Genomic DNA, 18,937 nt, shown 5'->3' with positions numbered 1-18,937 from the left:
AGAATGCTCAAGTGTATATGCATTTGGGAAGTCATGGTCAAATTAGGGACAGTCAGCTTAGCTTTGTACAGGGCGGATTGTGTCTTATAAATTGAGTTTTTTAAGTGACAAACGTGGTTGATAAAGATAGGGGAGTGGATGTTGTCTATGTGACTTTAGTAAGACTTTTAAAAAGATCCCTCGTGATTTGTCTAGCATTAGCAGAGCTCCAGTATTTCAAATAACATCTGTTTGTATGTGACCTACTCTAACAAACCTTTCCCAATTTATCGCCCACAAACATATCTATATACTTTGTCACAATATTAATGACTTGGATGAACGAGAAGGTTAGCATGTTAGTTTTACAGATGACACAAAGATTGGTGGAATTGTGGACAGTGTAGAGAGCTTTCAAAGAATATAACGTATCTGGATCATATGGGCAAAGAAATGGCAGATGGAGTTTAATCTGGAAACATACGAGGTCTTGAACTTTGGGAGGTCAAATGTAAGGGGAAAGTATACAGTTAATGCAGAATTCTTAACTGCATTGATGTGAGAGGGATCTGGGGTTCACGTCCATAGCACCCTGAAAGTGACCATGCAAGTAAGTAGGAAGGCACATGGCCTTCATTAGTTGTGGCATTGAGTACAAGAGCAAGGAAGTCATTTTGCAGCTATATAAATCTTTGGTTAGGACATACTTGGAGTATTATGTGCAATTCTGGTCACCCAATACAGAAAAGATGTGGAAGCTTTGAATAGGGTACAGAAGAAATTTACCAGGATGTAGCCAAAATTAGAATGTATAAGCTATAAGGAGAGGTTGGACGCACCTGTTTTATCTCTGGAGAATTGGAGGCTGAGGTGAGACCTGACAGAAGTTACGGTAAGCAGGGTAAAAATGTCACAAAGAGGAGGATATCTGCTTCATGCAAGGTTGGGGAGACACTTGAAGGAAATATTCTGGTCAAATATTTTTGCACAGGAAGTGGGAGGTGCTGAATAGGCTCCCAGAGGTATAATGTGGAAACAGATACAATAGTGACATTTAAGAGATTTGTAGATAGAGACATGAATGCTGGGGATAGAGAAACATGAACCGTGTCAGCAGCAGAGTTTAAGTTAGGCATCATGTTTGGTGCAGAAATCGAGGACTTGTGCTTTACTGTTCTATGTTCCATTTAATTGTAGGATGCTAAATTTAGTAAAAGTGGACTTTAATTACTTACAGATGAAATGTATTTGCCACATATGAGGAAAATTGATAGTATGTTAAATGAGAACAAGAAGCAAATGATTTCCAAGTTCCCACTGCAGCCAGCAGTCAAGGTAAAAAAAAAAAACTTTTTATTAAAAATCACATTTGCTAGTCTTGGAAAAGTAATGCTATTCCTCGTTATATTTTTCAAATGCTGTCTCCATCCACAGGTTTGACTATTACTTGAAGAATGTCAGTTGGTTCCTATTTTCACCTTAATTATTTGAAGGGTGGTTGATGCTGGTTTGGAATTTTTAGAATAGCAATGGGAGAAGAAAATCTGTTTTGATCAGAAATCTATTTCTGTAACATTGACGGAGTAAGCAGTTGTGATTTACAGTACATATTAATAAACCACAGTCTCATCTACAGAAGGAAATTAATATTTCAAGTACAAGGAAAATATGTGTTAAATTTTAAGTGGTGCAGATTGTTAATGGAATGAATGATTTTAATCTGAATATGAATATAGAACCATAGAATAATACAGCACAGAAACAGGCCCTTCAGCCCTTCTAGTCCATGCCAGACTATTATACCTAGTCCCACTGACCTGCACTCTGTCCATAGTCCTTCATACCCTTCCAATCCATGTACCTGTCCAAATTCTTCATAAAAATTAAAATTGAGCCCGCATTCACCACTTCAGCTGGCAGCTCATTTCACATTCCCACCATTCGCTGTGTGTAAAAGTTCTTCCTAAATTTTTCCTCTTTCAGTCTTAACCCATGTCCTGTGGTTCGTATCTCACCTAACCTCAGTGGAAAAAGCCTACCTACATTTACTTTGTCTATCCCCCTCATAACTTTGCATATCTTTATCAAATCTCCCTTCGTAACCTTTTCCTGTAACTCAGTTCCTGAAGTCCAGGCCACATCACTAGGATTGTTAACTTGTGGTGTGACCATCTTCTCGCTCCCCAGGAACTGCAGTAAAACATTCTTGAAAATCAAACTGCGACGGGTGCTGGAAATCTGAAAGAAAGCCAGAAAATGCAGGTTAGATACCATCTGTGGAAAGAAGGTTAATATTTTGGGTCAAAAATCCTTCATCGAAGTTGAGGAGAAAAATTAATTTGAGGTCCCAGAAAATATGAGGATGGCAGTGACGAGGGGAACATCTCTGATAAGGTGAGGCCAGAATTGCCAAAGTAATGCTGATGTTCACTCGTCCACCTGGTTAATAGATTAATGAGGGAAGTGAATGAGAAAAAGGAGCCTTTCTGTGAAATTATGAAATGCAGGTTAGAGCTGTTACTGAAACCAATGGGTGAATGCTGGAGATGCCTCACAGATCAATGTGAGGAGAAAGAAAATCTGAGATTACCATTAGAAAATTTATAACAGAGCTAGCTATCCAGTTCTGATGCAAACAGAAAAAAACAAGTTATCTAAAATTCTTGAATTTGAAATTAAGGTTAGTTTGAATTAGTGACTAAAACATGCCCAGATAGAAAATGAGCTGCTGTTTTTAAATGTTATGAGCCTTGTTGGAAATGTGCAGCTACCTATTGAAAGTTAGATCAGACTGGGAAAAGAAAGAGTGACAAATAACTGGAATCTTAGGGATTCTCCACGGAATTGCTCCACAAAATGGTCACCCAATTCTCATTAGGGTCCTCCAGTGTAGAGGAAACCACATTGGAAAAGGATTAAGTGGATTACTGCTTCATCTGGAAGGATTGTTTGGGTCATTGGATGCGAGATAAAAGAGTAGGTTGCATCACCAGTGGTTGCATGAGAAAGTTCTGCAAGAATGATAGTGGTAAGAGGAGTCGGAAGTGAATGGTTTTATAATACTGAAAGGGGAGGAAAAAGGAATCTTAACTGGTGGTGGAATCTTGTTGATATGGCAGAAATTGCCAAAGATTATCTTTTAATTTGCCTTTACGACAGGCAAAAGAAGTACCATATATTCTCTTGAATTATTGACCCTGTGAAATAGTCAAACCTCAACCCCTTTTTTTCTCTTGGCCCAAAAATTGTGTTTTCCGTTTGACCCGTGTAAAAGTTGTCGCTGGCTCTTCGCTCATCTGAGCTCCCAATGACCCAACCACGAACCCCTGCCTTGACCACCTGCCCTTTTCATGCCCTGGCCTCAGGGTGACAAGAGCTCTTCTGCGAACAGTCCAACAGGTAATCACTAACATTCATACAGCTTTGTAAAATCACAATTTACAGAGTATAGGATAATAATGAAAAGGTCAATTAAAACCAGATAAGAGCAGAATCACAATACTGTTATAGGGCTCATTCAGGAACTTGTTGATGCTTGATTTCACACTCAAACCTTCTCACCAGTGGGAAGAGAGAGAAGAGAGTCTAGCATATGATTGGGTCTTTCCTTGGCAGCAAGAGATGTAGGAGAGGAGGGAAGTTTGTGTTGTGCCCTGAGCTACTTCACTCCCTTTTGTAGCATTCAGTCTTGAGCCGAACAGTTCACATACCAGCTATGATACATCCAACAAGTATATATTTTTTATGTGTACCTGTAGAGTTGTTGATGGGCAAAGGGGATAAATCTAACTTCCTTAGTCTTCTAAGAAAGTAGAGACATTGGTCGACATGCTTGTCCCAGATTGACTTCAGCAACATTAATGCAGGCAGGGGATTGAACTCTGCCCCCTCTCCTGAAGTCAGTGATCATTTCCTTTATCTTATTAACATTGGGAGAGATTTTATAATTTTGGGACTATGTTACCATCAATTTCTTTCCTGTATTTAGTCTCATTATTTTAACTTTCATTATATTAGTTAACTATTTGTGTTTCCATCTCCACTCCATTGTTACTCTTTACCCTTATCAGTTACTATTTATAAAAATTAGATCCAAAACATTTGACATTTCAATGCTTGATTTATTTAATTTTGTATTTGTTGATTATCCCCCAATATTCATAGATGCCATCACATGTAAATATGGTGGTATCTATTACCATGTAACTTGTCTTCATTGATTCTTAGAAATCAAACTCTTAGATTAATTTGCATTCTTCTAACTTAAAAATGCAAAATCCTTGCCTGTAACTTCAAATTGGTAGCTTGGTCTTGCTCCACTTGCTGCTCCCGCCTCACCCAGCTTCATGTAACTTTTAAGTTTCTTGCGTTCTTAAAACTGTTGTTTGGTGTTTAAGTTTATGCTGTTTACATGACAGAAAATGGTCTCCTCCACAAGCTGTATTTAACAGTAGTAGGTAGGCTAGAGAAACACAAAAGCTGTAGTTGCTGAAATCCAGAGCAAACAATGAGAAGCAGGGCCCCCTTCCCCCCCCCCCGCCCCCGCCCACTGAAGAGAAATGGTCAGACTTGAAAAAAATCTGCCAGACCAAAACATTGACCATTTCTCTCCATGGATGCTGAGTGACTCATTTCTCATTGTTTGCTATTAGTGGTAGAATTTATTTAGCATTTTTGTTTCTGAACCATTTTTTCGCTGTAGTTCAAATCCAGTTTCATTTATTTGTGACTATAGAACAAGATCAAGAAAGCAAACTCAATTTTTTTGAGGCACAATAATTTCCCTCACAACTTGTTCATGTAAAATTGCTGGTTTCCTACTTAAGGAGGAAAGAAAACACCTTATTTTCTTAACGATAAATCTGATAAAGAGTCATCAACTGGATTCATTAAGTACATCTTCACAGATACTTTAAGACTCTGGGAATATTTGACATAATCTCTTTTTATTTCTGTATTTCTTTCATTCTTGATCTTAATATTCTAAAGATTATTTTTTCCCCCTGTAGTCTGCATTGGAGAATTTTCCTGAACTAGCAGTGTGTGCCCCAGGAACAAAAGGTGGCAATTCCAACTTGACCAAAATTAAAATGAGTGGTAAAAGTTATAACAAGAAAACGCTCCAGTCAGTAAAGCAAAGTAGTAAGAGCCTAAAGGTAAGGTCCACTGCAAACTTGTTCTTTAGTAATGTATTTTTTTCCTCCTCTGAATTAATGATTATTGTGGGCTATTAACAGTTAAAAACTTTCACAAAGTCTCAACACAATGAAATTTCAGTTATGCCTGTGACACTCAAGACTTTTTTTTAAACTATTTTCCCTGTATCAATGGAAATAAAGTAAATAAAATGATTTTTGAGGCAATTAAGCTATAAAATTCTGGTATGGATGAATCATTAAAATACCAGCAAACAAGTTTCATTCAACCTTTGAGGCTTTAATTGATTGAATGATAAATACAATATTAATTTATAAAAAGAGGTGCAATAAAATCCTTTGGGTATGCAGATTGTATTCAGAATGAAAGAAAAGTAAAGCACAAAGAAACATGAAGATGGCTGCATTCTCCAACTGCAGATTAGAACTTGACTGATCTAATTAATATGGGTTTCGACTTCAGAGCAGAAATAATTAATGAGCAAGGAGTCTCTGGTGAGTGCATTGGAGTGATGATTGCTTTATGTTGAACACCAGCTGTTTGGCAGTGAAGCCAAGAAAATGGCCTAAGTTTGTCTATCGAGGGTCGAGAATTGGGGTGGGGAAACAAGGTGATGGAAGCACACATTTGAGCTTATGAATAGCCCTGGAGTTTTGCTGATTGTGCAGTTTAATATCAATACACAGTTTTCAGATGAGATTTTCCAAAAACAAAACTCCAATCCTGACCTGTAAGACAGGAGAACTGGCCCTCTAACTGGAGAAGAGTTATTAAATTTGAGAAATGGAAGATATTTCACAATACTATGTGAAAGTACAACCAAATATACAAGCCAGAGCCTGCAAAAAAAATTTTCTTTTCATTACTCTCTCCTATTTTTCCTTAAGATATTAACATCCTTAAATTAATTCTGCACTAATATAAAAATGCAAAATTATAAAGCCCGTGTGCATATAATGCAATTGCCCAAGTAACTCTTTTTGTTTAAATCCCGTCTTACTTGCTTCCATGTAATAACAACTATATAATTGAAATTAAGATTTGGAATTGGCCCAATTCAGCTTTATTGCAGAAATCATTTGCAATTTAATGATTATTTTAATAAACTGATTTACCTCTTTTTGTATAAAGATGATCAGATTTTATCAGTGGATGACAACATTTCCATCAGTTTGCCTAATGTAATTATATGGCAGCCTAAGAATGAAGATGAGGCTTGCGTAGATATTTTTTCACTTTGTTTTACATTTCATATGCATTGGAAAGAAATGCCATTTTGTTTGTAGCCAAAAAGACATGTACAACATTTTTAAATAAAACGCATGACTCCATGTACTCTGTTCTTTGGCAACTCATGAAGTGTGCTTAAGGCAGGATCCCAGTACATTGTAAGCAGGTGCATTAGGAGTAACATTAGAAGCAACATCAAAGAAGGGATGTGTGGTATACTATAGAGGCCCAGTTTTATTGTTGGATTCATCCACCACAGTTGATTTGGAAATCCTATCATGTTTTTTTTAATTATCATCCAAAATATGCCCATACTTTAGATAGCCATAACTTTCAATGGTACATGTTTAAGATTGGCTCAGTTATTCAACTTACATAAGTATTATGAAACTGGTATTCATTGGATAAGATAATGCAAGGCCAAAGAATATGTAAACAGAAAATATAGTAAGGGCAAACTTTTTCACTATCTCAGTACACAAGACAATAAAACTTTTCAATGACTTCTCATAGCCTAATTATTTAACCTTTATCATCCAGTGCTATTACCATCTGATCAAATTGCATTGTACAATATTATCATTATAAATGAGTATTTTTTTAAGAAAGCAATTGATTTTTCTGTATTTTAACCCTAGGAGTTTACTGTGGATCAAGAGAAATTGCAGTGCTGTACTTTATATCACACCCTTCATCACTATAAATATCACACATACCTGATATGCAAGAAAGAGGTGAGTATTTTAAGTTTTACAACATTTAATACTTAGTTAAACTCTTAATTTATTAAATTGCAACTCATTAAAGCAGGCCCTAAATTCAATAAATTTTCCCTCGAAACTAGCTGCAGACGACTCCTCTGAAAATGGACATTTGAAATCCAGTATGAGTAAAAGGTGTTAATTTTTTGTTGATTTTTTAGTCCACTAGTTCAAGAAAATTTTATTTGGAGAATATTTGTACAGAAGCTCTGCTGCAATAATTTTTCTGACTAACATTGTAATATGACCTAGGTTTTGTGGTCAGCAATAGTAACAGTTATTGACTTTGACATTGAATGATATTGACCAGAAAGATATGGGGGTTTCTCAGGCATGGATTTCCCTTTTTCTAATGTTGGTTGCTATAGTTGCCAATTTAAATTTTAAAGGCACCTTTGATAGCCATAAATAGTGATGTCATCATGTGCACTACCCATTGGCTAATTTTTGCAAACTCAGAAAGAAAATTCACAACTTTTTGATTAGTTTCTCAAATTTTACAAGGGAAACCAATTAAAGATTGGATTACCTGCACAAGGTTAAGGTAAAAACAGAAAATCTCTAACGTTAAACAAACTAAAATTACTTAACAATCCATTGTATTAAAATTTGAATAATTCGATTCTTATGGAGTAGATTAAGTCCAAACGGTTGGCAAAATTTCTACCATAGCATAGTGAATTATTTTCATAAGAGATATTTTTCATATTTTTATATATATATATATGTGTGTGTGTGTGTGTTTGGTACTCGGGCAGCGGTGCAGGCAGGCCCAGTTTCGACTGGCTGTCTCTCCCCGCGATGCGGCCGTTACCTCAGGCGGACTCGGGCAGGACCTCAGGCCCCCCTGGGCGGCAGCAGGAACTCGGGCCTCCGGCGGCGGCAGCAACAGAACCTCGGGCTTGGGTTTTTCCTCCTTTGACTTTTGTCAGTGAGGTGGGCTCTGCGGTCTTCTTCAAAGGAGGTTGCTGCCCGCCGAACTATGAGGCACCAAGATGCACGGTTGGAGGCGAGATCAGCCCACTGGTGGTGGTCAATGTGGTAGGCACCAAGAGATTGCTTTAAGCAGTCCTTGTACCTCTTTGGTGCACCTCCGTCTCGGTGGCCAGTGGAGAGCTCGCCATATAACACAATCTTGGGAAGGCGATGGTCCTCCATTCTGGAGACGTGACCCACCCAGCGCAGTTGGGTTTTCAGCAGCGTGGACTCGATGCTTGCAGAAATCTGCCAGCTCGAGTACTTCGATGTTGGTGATGAAGTCATTCCAATGAATGTTGAGGATGGATCGGAGACAGCGCTGATGGAAGCATTCTAGGAGCCGTAGGTGATGCCGGTAGAGGACCCATGATTCGGAGCCGAACAGGAGCGTGGGTATGACAACGGCTCTGCACACGCTGATCTTTGTTTGTTTCTTCAAGTGGTTGTTTTTCCAAACTCTTTTGTGTAGTCTTCCAAAGGCGCTATTTGCCTTGGCGAGTCTGTTGTCTATCTCTTTGTCGATCCTTTCATCAGATGAAATGGTGCAGCCGAAGTAGGTAAACTGGTTGACCATTTTGAGTTCTGTGTGCCCGATGGAGATGTGGGGGGGCTGGTAGTCATGGTGAGGAGCTAGCTGATGGAGGACCTCAGTTTTCTTCAGGCTGACTTCCAGGCCAAACATTTTGGCAGTTTCCGCAAAACAGGACGTCATGCTCTGAAGAGCTGGCTCTGAATGGGCAACTAAAGCGGCATCGTCTGCAAAGAGTAGTTCACGGACAAGTTACTCTTATGTCTTGGTGTGAGCTTGCAGGCGCCTCAGATTGAAGGAACTACCATCCGTGCGGTACCGGATGTAAACAGTGTCTTCATTGTTGAGGTCTTTCATGGCTTGTTTCAGCATCATGCTGAAGAAGATAGTAAAGAGGGTTGGTGCGAGACGCAGCCTTGCTTCACGCCGTTGTCAATGGAGAATGGTTTGGAGGGCTCATTGCTGTATCTGACCCGACCTTGTTGGTTTTCGTGCAGTTGGATAACCATGTTGAGTAACTTGGGGGGGCATCCGAGGCGCTCTAGTATTTGCCAAAGCCCTTTCCTGCTCACGGTGTCAAAGGCTTTGGTGAGGTCAACAAAGGTTCGGCTCTGAATCATGGGTCCTCTACCGGCATCACCTACGGCTCCTAGAACGCTTCCATCAGCGCTGTCTCCGCTCCATCCTCAACATTCATTGGAATGACTTCATCACCAACATCGAAGTACTCAAGCTGGCAGAGTCCGCAAGCATCGAATCCATGCTGCTGAGACCCAACTGCGCTGGGTGGGTCACGTCTCCAGAATGGAGGACCATCGCCTTCCCAAGATCGTGTTCTATGGCGAGCTCTCCACTGGCCACCGAGACAGAGCTGCACCAAAGAAGAGGTACAAGGACTGCTTAAAGAAATCTCTTGGTGCCTACCACATTGACCACCGCCAGTGAGCTGATCTCACCTCCAACTGTGCATCTTGGCGCCTCACAGTTTGGTGGGCAGCAACCTCCTTTGAAGAAGACCGCGGAGCCCACCTCACTGACAAAAGACAAAGGAGGAAAAACCCAACACCCAACCCCAACCCACCAATTTTCCCTTGCAACCGCTGCAACCGTGCCTGCCTGTCCCGCATTGGACTTGTCAGTCACCAACGAGCCTGCAGCTGACGTGGACATTACCCCTCCATAAATCTTCGTCCGCGAAGCCAAGCCAAAGAAAGAAGAGAGAGAGAGATAGATATATATATATAGATATATATCTATATATATATATAAAATATATATAGATATGTATATAGATATATATCTATATATATAGATATCTTTTTTTCTGACATCAACCTTAAAGTCTGTATTGACTCTCAGAGCCATTTTATTTTCCCTCTTATTTCTTTTGTATCCCCGTCAATTTACCACCCTGATTTTCCTGCCACCTACTTAGACTGTGGGTAATTTAGAATCGCCAAATACCTTACAGGCTGTAGGAGGAAACCCACATGGTCACAGGAAGAACAGAATTGAACCCCCATTACAAAAGTTGTAATAAAAACACAGTGCTGGAGAAACTCAGTAGGTCAAACAGTGTACTTTATATAGCAAAGATAAGGATACATAATTAGCGTTTTGGGTTTGAGCCCTTCGTCAGGGTATTTAAGATTCAGAATGATTATTTCTTACGTAATTGATTTTTCTTGAATCTAGTGGGAAACAGTGGGGGAAAATGCAGCCTGGAGGATAGCTAAATCACATTGGTACCTTCAGTATTCTACTTTAAATTGTGTAATTTTCATGATGCTGTCACTGTTGCATCCAATTATAAGATTGTTTTGTTATCATTGACTCCTTGCTCCATGATCCAGTCCTTTTAAGTAAAGGCAACTTGATTCATGAAATGTTTGTTAACAAATGTGTATTTATTTTTGCAAGGAGCATCTGAGATGGGCATTTTTTTTAAACATAAACACCTTCTTCAACTCTTTGAACAGGCTTCATTGATTCTAAAACAGAATAAAGATCTGGGCCAAGTTGAAACAATCCAGCAATGCATGGAAAATGAAAAATGGGTGGAGGATCTCTTTGAAAAGTTTGGCGACCTTCTAACAGAAACTCAGCAGAACTATTTATAATGTACATACGAGATTTTTCATCGGTTATATCAATGGCACGAATGATATCATGGGACGTACTGAAATGAACTTTGGCACCCTTGCTGATGCAGGGACTAAGCTTGTAATCGTGGCAATCATGGGTTTTAATGGACCTTGTACTTTGGCCCATAATTAAATGGTCATAGTGGCCAAGAAAACACATTTTGACATTGGGAGTAATTATTATGACTGTAACCACAATTTTTTTATGATGAACAATTTTTTTTGCTTTATTTGTATTCCGTGAACTTGAGATATTGAGTAATGGTTATTTCCAGATAAAGGTAAAATATTATAAAAAAAACTTTTGTGACCGATCAAAATGGCAAGGCATGCACTAAGTGCATGATTGATGTTACAGTTAGCACAACACTGTTACGGCGCCAGCGATCGGGACTGGGGTTCGAATCCAGCGCTGTCTGTAAGGAGTTTGTAAGTTCTCCCTGTGTCCGCGTGGGTTTCTCCAGGGTCTCTGGTTTCATCCCTCCATTGAAAAATGTACCGGGGATGTAGGTCAATTGGGTATAATTGGGCAGCATGGGCTTGTGGGCCAAAAGGGCCTGTTACCATGCTGTATGTCTAAATAAAAGTGTATTATGATTTACTTATTAATATAGTTTAAACACATTAGGAAACGTGTTCTACAGGAAATGCTTTAAAATTGATTACCTGACTCATACGAGACAAAAAATTAAGGCAACCAGATCTTTCTAATGTTTGCCAACCATATTTCTATATCTATTACAGTATAAGGAAAGTTGATGTGCCATGTCATTCTTTAAAGTATATTTGCCATCAGAAAATGACACTTACTTTACAGTCTCAAAATAGTAAGTTCAGGACACTGAGTGTGGAGTTGGTGCAATCCAATTCTAATAATGAAAATCTGATGAACACATCTATTTTCCCTATTTTGAAGATAAAAATATTTTCCTCTATTCATATTTCGTCAAAAATAAATTGTACATTTTATTGCATCAATAGTTGTATTTTTCAGAGAAAATAATGTGGTTTGAATTATGTTCATGTATCTTTGTAATACACTGCATTGTTTCCAGTAAATTAATTTCACTTGCGTTGATCACCCATTGTATACTTTATATACCGAGGTAAACTACTACTTCTGTTTTTCTGTTAATACAAGTTTGCTTCTGTGTTTACCAGATATGCATATTGGACTAGTTTTGCCATTTAAGGCTGTGTTATACATTTCAATTATTTTCTGATACATGAAAATAAATTTCCTACTAAACCTATTGGCAAAAATATCCCTTTTATGTTACACCATGATCAACATTAAGTATCAGGTACTTGGAATAGTCATTATAATTTCACTGTTGATTTAGCTAACCTGATGGATTATCCATTTGAATTTCTATTTCTGATTCTAGGAATTATATTTTACTAAATTAACTCTTCATTTCCTACAACTTTAAAATTCCTCTCCCCACATTCTTTATTTTAATTGTCATTAAACGATTTTTTTGCAGCTGTATTATTTAACTATTTCATGTAAACTTTTTAGTTTTAGTTAATTTTGAGGTTGTGTCCTATGTGAGAATGCAATTCTCTTCCATTTTCAGGGTTCGGATTGCATTATTTAATTTTATTGAATGAGCCTTGATCTCAAATACAAAACAATCTCTTTTTAGTAGTCACGCGGCCATGTTCAACATCTTTATCACCATCCTGAATAAGATTGCCAATATTAAGGCTTGGTGTTGAATAAATCTGGATTAAAAGTCTGTTCAAGGTAAGAACGAAAAGTACCAGATTGTCATAAAAATACAAAATATGCTCAGAATACAAGCATTGAAAGAGCACCCTCAGAAGGAATAGGAGACAACAATAAAAAGCACGGAATGGAAATCAAAGGAGTGGACGAACTAGAGCACAATGGCCTTGGTGGAAGTTGTCAGAACGTATAGACAACTTCTCAGGACAATGGGCTGGTTGGTGAGTTGTTATAGTTGTTTGAGGGTGGGGTGGAAGAGATTGAATTCTTAGCAAAGCAACTAAATAATTAACCATAATATTGAATGGATCAAAATTGAATATCAACAATGGCTATGGCATGGAAGGAGGCTATTCAGCTTGAAAAGCAATTCATCTGGTCCCATACTTAACCCTGTCCTCATTGGTCTGCCAATTATTTCCATTCAGATGCATCCAGCTCCATTTTAAGTTGATGGTGCATTTTACTTGCTGGGTTAAAATGGTTGCTTTTAGGTTTTTTTCCTGTCACCTTCATTCCGTTCTTCACATTTCAGTCATGTATCTTTCATGACTTCCTCCGTTCCAGGGAAAGCAACACAATCTTCTCCATTCTATCCATATAACAACCATGGAAACATTTTGATTAAATTCTGCGCTTTGTCCAAATTTTGAAACCTGGAACCAGACATGATACCCAACTTGTGGCTCAACCAATATTGTATAAAGATTCATCATGGTATCTTTACTCTTGCATACTATTCCTCTTTTTATCAGATGTATTTTAAACCCTTTTTACAATCTACACTCTCACTTTTAATAAAATACATGTGTATCCTCAGTCTCTCACTTGCATACCCTCTGTTTTATTTTACGACTTCCCATTCTCGAGCAAAATATAATATTTATAGGTTTATTTCATCTGTTTATTCCATCAAACTATATGTTTTCTGCAATTTTTTTATCCTCCCACTGAAAAGTTCTTGCATCAGTTGCAGATTTGGAAATTGTGCTTTGTGTACCAGGTCAAAATCTCCAAGAGGTAAAAAATAGTGCTGGTCCTGGTCCTGATCGCTGTATCCTTCTTTCCACTCTAATAAACCATCTTTATTCAATTTTTTTTTGTCTCTGCTGGTACAGCCCCTTTTATTCCATGGCTTTCCATCTCAATATCTGGCAATTTGTGTGACATTTGGATATCATTCCAGGGGTGGGCAACGGCCCGTGGGATTCAAATTTATCCGGCACGAAGGCCTGTGGACTGATATCTGACCTGCAATCTAAATGTATCTGTATAGTGTTGCCACTGACAACCCACCACCCCACCTGTCACCACCCCAATGGTATGATGCCGATCCTTGCCCTGATCTGATGCAACTGAAAAATCACTGAGGCCCGCCATTCAACCACTGACTCACCATCAGGCCCCGTGTGGTAAAAGGTTCCCCCCCTGCCCCCATACCATGCAACTTCATTCCTCTCAGCAATCATGTCTATCAGTTTTTTGATAAAGAAACTTAAATGGATATGATTTGCCATTAACAAGTACATGATTTTTTTTCCTAACTAGCCCATGCAAACAAGTCCCTGTTTCTGATAAATTTGAAGTTAAATGTAGAAATTGGGTTTATCCCTACACTTGTTTACAAAATAAATTGCAATTTGCAAACCTTAGCCATGATCTAATACTGTCCTTGGAAAGTGAGAGTTGAGGGATAGAGATTGAAGCCTTTAATCAGGAGGAAGTTATGAATTTACAAAACATGATTAGAATTTGAGCATGACATAAAATGGAACTTAAACAAGAAAGTGCAGTTGCTGAGATTATAGTGCAATACACAAAAGTGGTGGATGTAATGAACAAGGTGTTTGGTTCTGTGACAAGTTTAGTACATCAGAATTCAGTAAAAGTGGAAAATATGTTAAATTGTAATTCAAGGTATATTCATAAACTAATAGAAACAGTTTATAGGCTGTTCTCCCCTTGTGACTATTTTGCCATTTAACAAGATTATTTTCTCCGCAATCACCTGTCCCTGAAAGACTTTGATTCTTGAGATTTAATCCAAAAAAAGAACTGGCTTCATCTTCTCTGTTAAGCCTGTTGGAATTTTGCATATTTTGATATTAACCTTTTTGCTAAATTCACATGGGTCAAACCTTCCTCCAGCTCCCTTCATTCTGTGTGAGATCAGGGCCTAATACAATTGTAGTCAAGTATATTTTTTCTCTTGTATTTAAATCCTCTTGCAATGAAGTACAATGTGCCATCTACCTTCCTAATTGTTTGCTGTACTTCCATGTTGATAAGTGTTTATGAGGACATTCAAGACCCTTTGGCTACCATTGTTGCACCATTTTTTTAATAGAGTCTTTATATTTTTCTACCATAGTGGATGACCTTGCTCTGTTCCACATTATGTACTGTCTTTATCAATCCACCTAGCCTGCCTAAATCCTCTTGTCACCCCTCTGCATCATCCTCACAACCCAAACCAACACCCAGCTTGGTAGCAACCTATAAATGAAAACGGAGCCTCCATTTGGCTTGTTAAGATCATAAAATATTACAGGATACTTACAAGGCAGTTAGCAAATATTTAACCTAGTCAATTCCACATATCAGATGGTGTCTTATCACGTTGGTTTTTGAGGGAATTGCTGTGGGGAGAATGATTCTTCATTTCGTAGATTGTTATCCTAACTTAATTTTAATAGCTAAAAGGTAGCATTTATCTATGCCAGACACTGACCATCAAGAAAGCAATCCAACCACCAGTCTACCAGGACAGATTCAACTTTCTGAAAGTGGCAAAACAGGTGGATGAGGTTGTCAAGAAGGTATTTGGCACACTTCCCTTTATTGTCAGAGCATTGTGTGCAAGACATGGGATGTCATGTTACTTCAAGTTATTTGTGAGTTTGGATGCAGTTCTGGTTGCCTTATTACACTGGACAAAGAAGATTTAGCTTCCTGAATACTTTGGGGTGTACTTTATGGATTTTGGGCAGCTGATCACAAAAATCACCTTAAAAATTTCCTATCATGTACTGTTTTATAGATATAACCTGTTTTTGTGATTTCTTCCCTGCTGATCTTGGTGCAGTCAGTGATGAACATGGTGAAAGGTTTTACCAGGACATTGCAACCATGGAAAAGCAGTATCAGGGCAACTGGAATCTATCAACACTAGCTGACTATTGTTGGGCATTAACTCAAGCATCAGATGCTGAGTACAAATGAGAATCAACAGCAAAATATATTTAGCCAGTTGAACTAATGCAATATGTCAGAATCATTATGCAATTAAATATGCTATATTCAATCAAAGTTAATTTAATGTTTCTCCAATTTTCCTTGTGATACAGCTTGAAGTTTATCATAATCCCTATTTTTTTCAGGAAGGAAATGTTTTGAAAAAATTGTCTAATGTTATAGGAAGTATATCATTAAGTTGGAAAGTTGTCTGTTGTGTGTTAATTGATTCTTCTGATACTCTTTAATGCAGAAATATGCAGCCTGCATGAATACATATCCAGAAACATGACACTAATAATCGTAAACATTCACTTCCCCCAACACAAGCTCATACTGGTAGCCATCTGTAATATCTACAAAATACAATCTACAAAGCAGTTACTTAACTGTATCAGCCACACAAATACAATCACATATTTTGATGCCTCAACTCTATTCATTATCTGAGGCACAGATGGGGGGTGTTAGAATGTTCTCCACATTTCTGGATATGTGCAGTTCTCACACTCGAATCTCGACTCCATCCAATGGCATCTTGATGGTATTCTGTCTGGCACTCTAAATTATTATCCCTCCAGTCACTGATTGCAATGCAGTTAATTGCTGAGGCGACATTGAGGGAAACTGCCAAACCTGTCTACTATGAAAGGCAACAAGCAAATGGGAGCTCCACTGATGATAGATTTCCCCTTCAATTCACAATCCTGGGTTGGAGGTACATTGCTGCTGCTCCATCGTGGATTGGTTTAAATCTTGAAACTCCCTGTCGAGCTGCATTGATGGAGTACCGCTGCAACCGTGTCTGCCTGTCCCGCATCAGACTTGTCAGCCACAAACGAGCCTGCAGCTGACGTGGACATTACCCCTCCATAAATCTTCGTCCGCGAAGCCAAGCCAAAGAAAGAAAGAAGAATTGTCGGAGTACATATATAGAATCACGTACAACCCTGAGATTTTTCCTACGGGCAAGGCAGAATTACCACTATTGGTAATGCAAAAAAAATTACATAACATACACATGTAAATAATAAGTGTAAACAGATAACATGAAAATAAACTAATATAGAGAGATTTTTTTTAAATCAATGAAGTGCAAAAGTAAGAGTCCTTAAATGAATCTCTGAGTTTATTGTTGAGGTGTCAGATGATGGAGGGACAGCAGTTGTTTCTGAACCTGGTGGTGCGGGTCTTGTGACACGTATACATCTTTCCTGATGGTAGCAATTGGACGGTGTGGATCCTTGATGGTTGCTGCTGCTCTCTATTACAGCAGCATTCCTTGTAAATATTCTCTACAGTGGGGAGGGTTTTGCCTGTGATGTCTTAGGGAGTGTTTGTCATGATAATGAATATGTATGAGATATACCGGAAGTCAAGTGGTATGAGAGAGAGATAAGAACACAAGCAGGAGAACAAAGGAAACGGGAGAATAAAGACACTAAGAAGTTTACCTGATAAACTTGTGTTTAATGTTTTATTAACTTCACATTTCGGGCCACAAATGTGACATTGGCGACGAGGATGAAAGAAGCTTGAAGAAAATTAAAGACTAAACAAGATTACAGAGGATTACAGACAACTTCAAGGTTATAAGAATTTTCTCTGTGTCTCAGTACTTTTGGGGCTGGAATATTTCCTCATGGCTGGGGCAGACGGTGACTTTCTAACACATAGTGGAATTGCTCATTTTGACCCGACTGGTGATGCAAGTACTGTAAGTGTGAAGTGGAAGGCATGGCTGGAAGAATTTGAATCCTACGCCAACAGTCGTGGCCTATTTCTAGATACCGGTACAGTTGAACAAAAAGCGCAGAGAAGGGCGTTACTTCTTTTCACTGCAGGACCCTCAGTTCGGGAAACATTTAAGACACTTTTGAATACTGGAAGAAAGGATGAGTACCGGAAAGCAGTAGATGCATTAAATGCACACTATTCTTTGGCTTGGCTTCGCGGACGAAGATTTATGGAGGGGGTAAAAAGTCCACGTCAGCTGCAGGCTCGTTTGTGGCTGACAAGTCCGATGCGGGACAGGCAGACACGATTGCAGCGGTTGCAGGGGAAAATTGGTTGGTTGGGGTTGGGTGTTGGGTTTTTCCTCCTTTGCCTTTTGTCAGTGAGGTAGGCTCTGCGGTCTTCTTCAAAGGAGGTTGCTGCCCGCCAAACTGTGAGGCGCCAAGATGCACGGTTTGAGGCGATATCAGCCCACTGGCGGTGGTCAATGTGGCAGGCACCAAGAGATTTCTTTAGGCAGTCCTTGTACCTTTTCTTTGGTGCACCTCTGTCACGGTGGCCAGTGGAGAGCTCGCCATATAACACGATCTTGGGAAGGCGATGGTCCTCCATTCTGGAGACGTGACCCATCCAGCGCAGCTGGATCTTCAGCAGCGTGGACTCGATGCTGTCGACCTCTGCCATCTCGAGTACTTCGACGTTAGGGATGTAAGCGCTCCAATGGATGTTGAGGATGGAGCAGAGACAACGCTGGTGGAAGCGTTCTAGGAGCCGTAGGTGGTGCCAGTAGAGGACCCATGATTCGGAGCCGAACAGGAGTGTGGGTATGACAACGGCTCTGTATACGCTTATCTTTGTGAGGTTTTTCAGTTGGTTGTTTTTCCAGACTCTTTTGTGTAGTCTTCCAAAGGCGCTATTTGCCTTGGCGAGTCTGTTGTCTATCTCATTGTCGATCCTTGCATCTGATGAAATGGTGCAGCCGAGATAGGTAAACTGGTTGACCGTTTTGAGTTTTGTGTGCCCGATGGAGATGTGGGGGGGCTGGTAATCATGGTGGGGAGCTGGCTGATGGAGGACCTCAGTTTTCTTCAGGCTGACTTCCAGGCCAAACATTTTGGCAGTTTCCGCAAAGCAGGACGTCAAGCGCTGAAGAGCTGGCTCTGAATGGGCAACTAAAGCGGCATAGTGCCGCACACTATGTAGTGACATCGAATAGTACATTTCAACGCCATTTGTTTCGGAGAACGAGACAAGAAGATGGCCAGACAATTGCTCAGTACGTGACAAGACTACGCCAGCTAGCTGTTGGATGCAATTACATGCCAGCTGATTTGGACAACCAATTATTGGATCAAGTCGTACAGCACTGTAGATCAGATAAACTCAGAAGACGTCTACTGGAAAGAGGGAGTGAGTCGGAACTCACCGATGCTTTAGCTATTGCTGCTGCATTAGAGGC

At 39.3% G+C, this 18,937-nt stretch overlaps 1 protein-coding gene across 8 annotated transcripts in view; it reads left to right on the top strand.

Moving 5' to 3' along the window:
• Positions 1-12,031, top strand: part of qser1 (glutamine and serine rich 1) — a 127,144-nt gene extending 115,113 nt beyond the window's left edge. For 6 of the 8 annotated variants that reach the window (XM_069902511.1, XM_069902466.1, XM_069902476.1 and 3 more), the window contains 4 exons: positions 1,217-1,314; positions 4,989-5,135; positions 7,005-7,100; positions 10,614-12,031. In XM_069902511.1, the coding sequence (XP_069758612.1) occupies positions 1,217-1,314; positions 4,989-5,135; positions 7,005-7,100; positions 10,614-10,754 (482 nt within the window). In that variant the 3' untranslated portion in view covers positions 10,755-12,031. Of the gene's footprint in view, positions 1-1,216; positions 1,315-2,166; positions 2,242-4,988; positions 5,136-7,004; positions 7,101-10,613 lie in introns of those variants that run through there. The other 2 variants (XR_011346273.1, XM_069902519.1) reach the window with 2 other exon arrangements.
• Positions 12,032-18,937: the final 6,906 nt, after the last annotated feature.

The sequence above is a fragment of the Narcine bancroftii genome, chromosome 1, assembly GCF_036971445.1.
Source record: "Narcine bancroftii isolate sNarBan1 chromosome 1, sNarBan1.hap1, whole genome shotgun sequence".
Classification (NCBI taxonomy): domain Eukaryota; kingdom Metazoa; phylum Chordata; class Chondrichthyes; order Torpediniformes; family Narcinidae; genus Narcine; species Narcine bancroftii.
The sequence above is the reverse complement of the archived record's forward strand: the minus strand, read 5'-3'. Positions and strand labels throughout refer to the sequence as shown.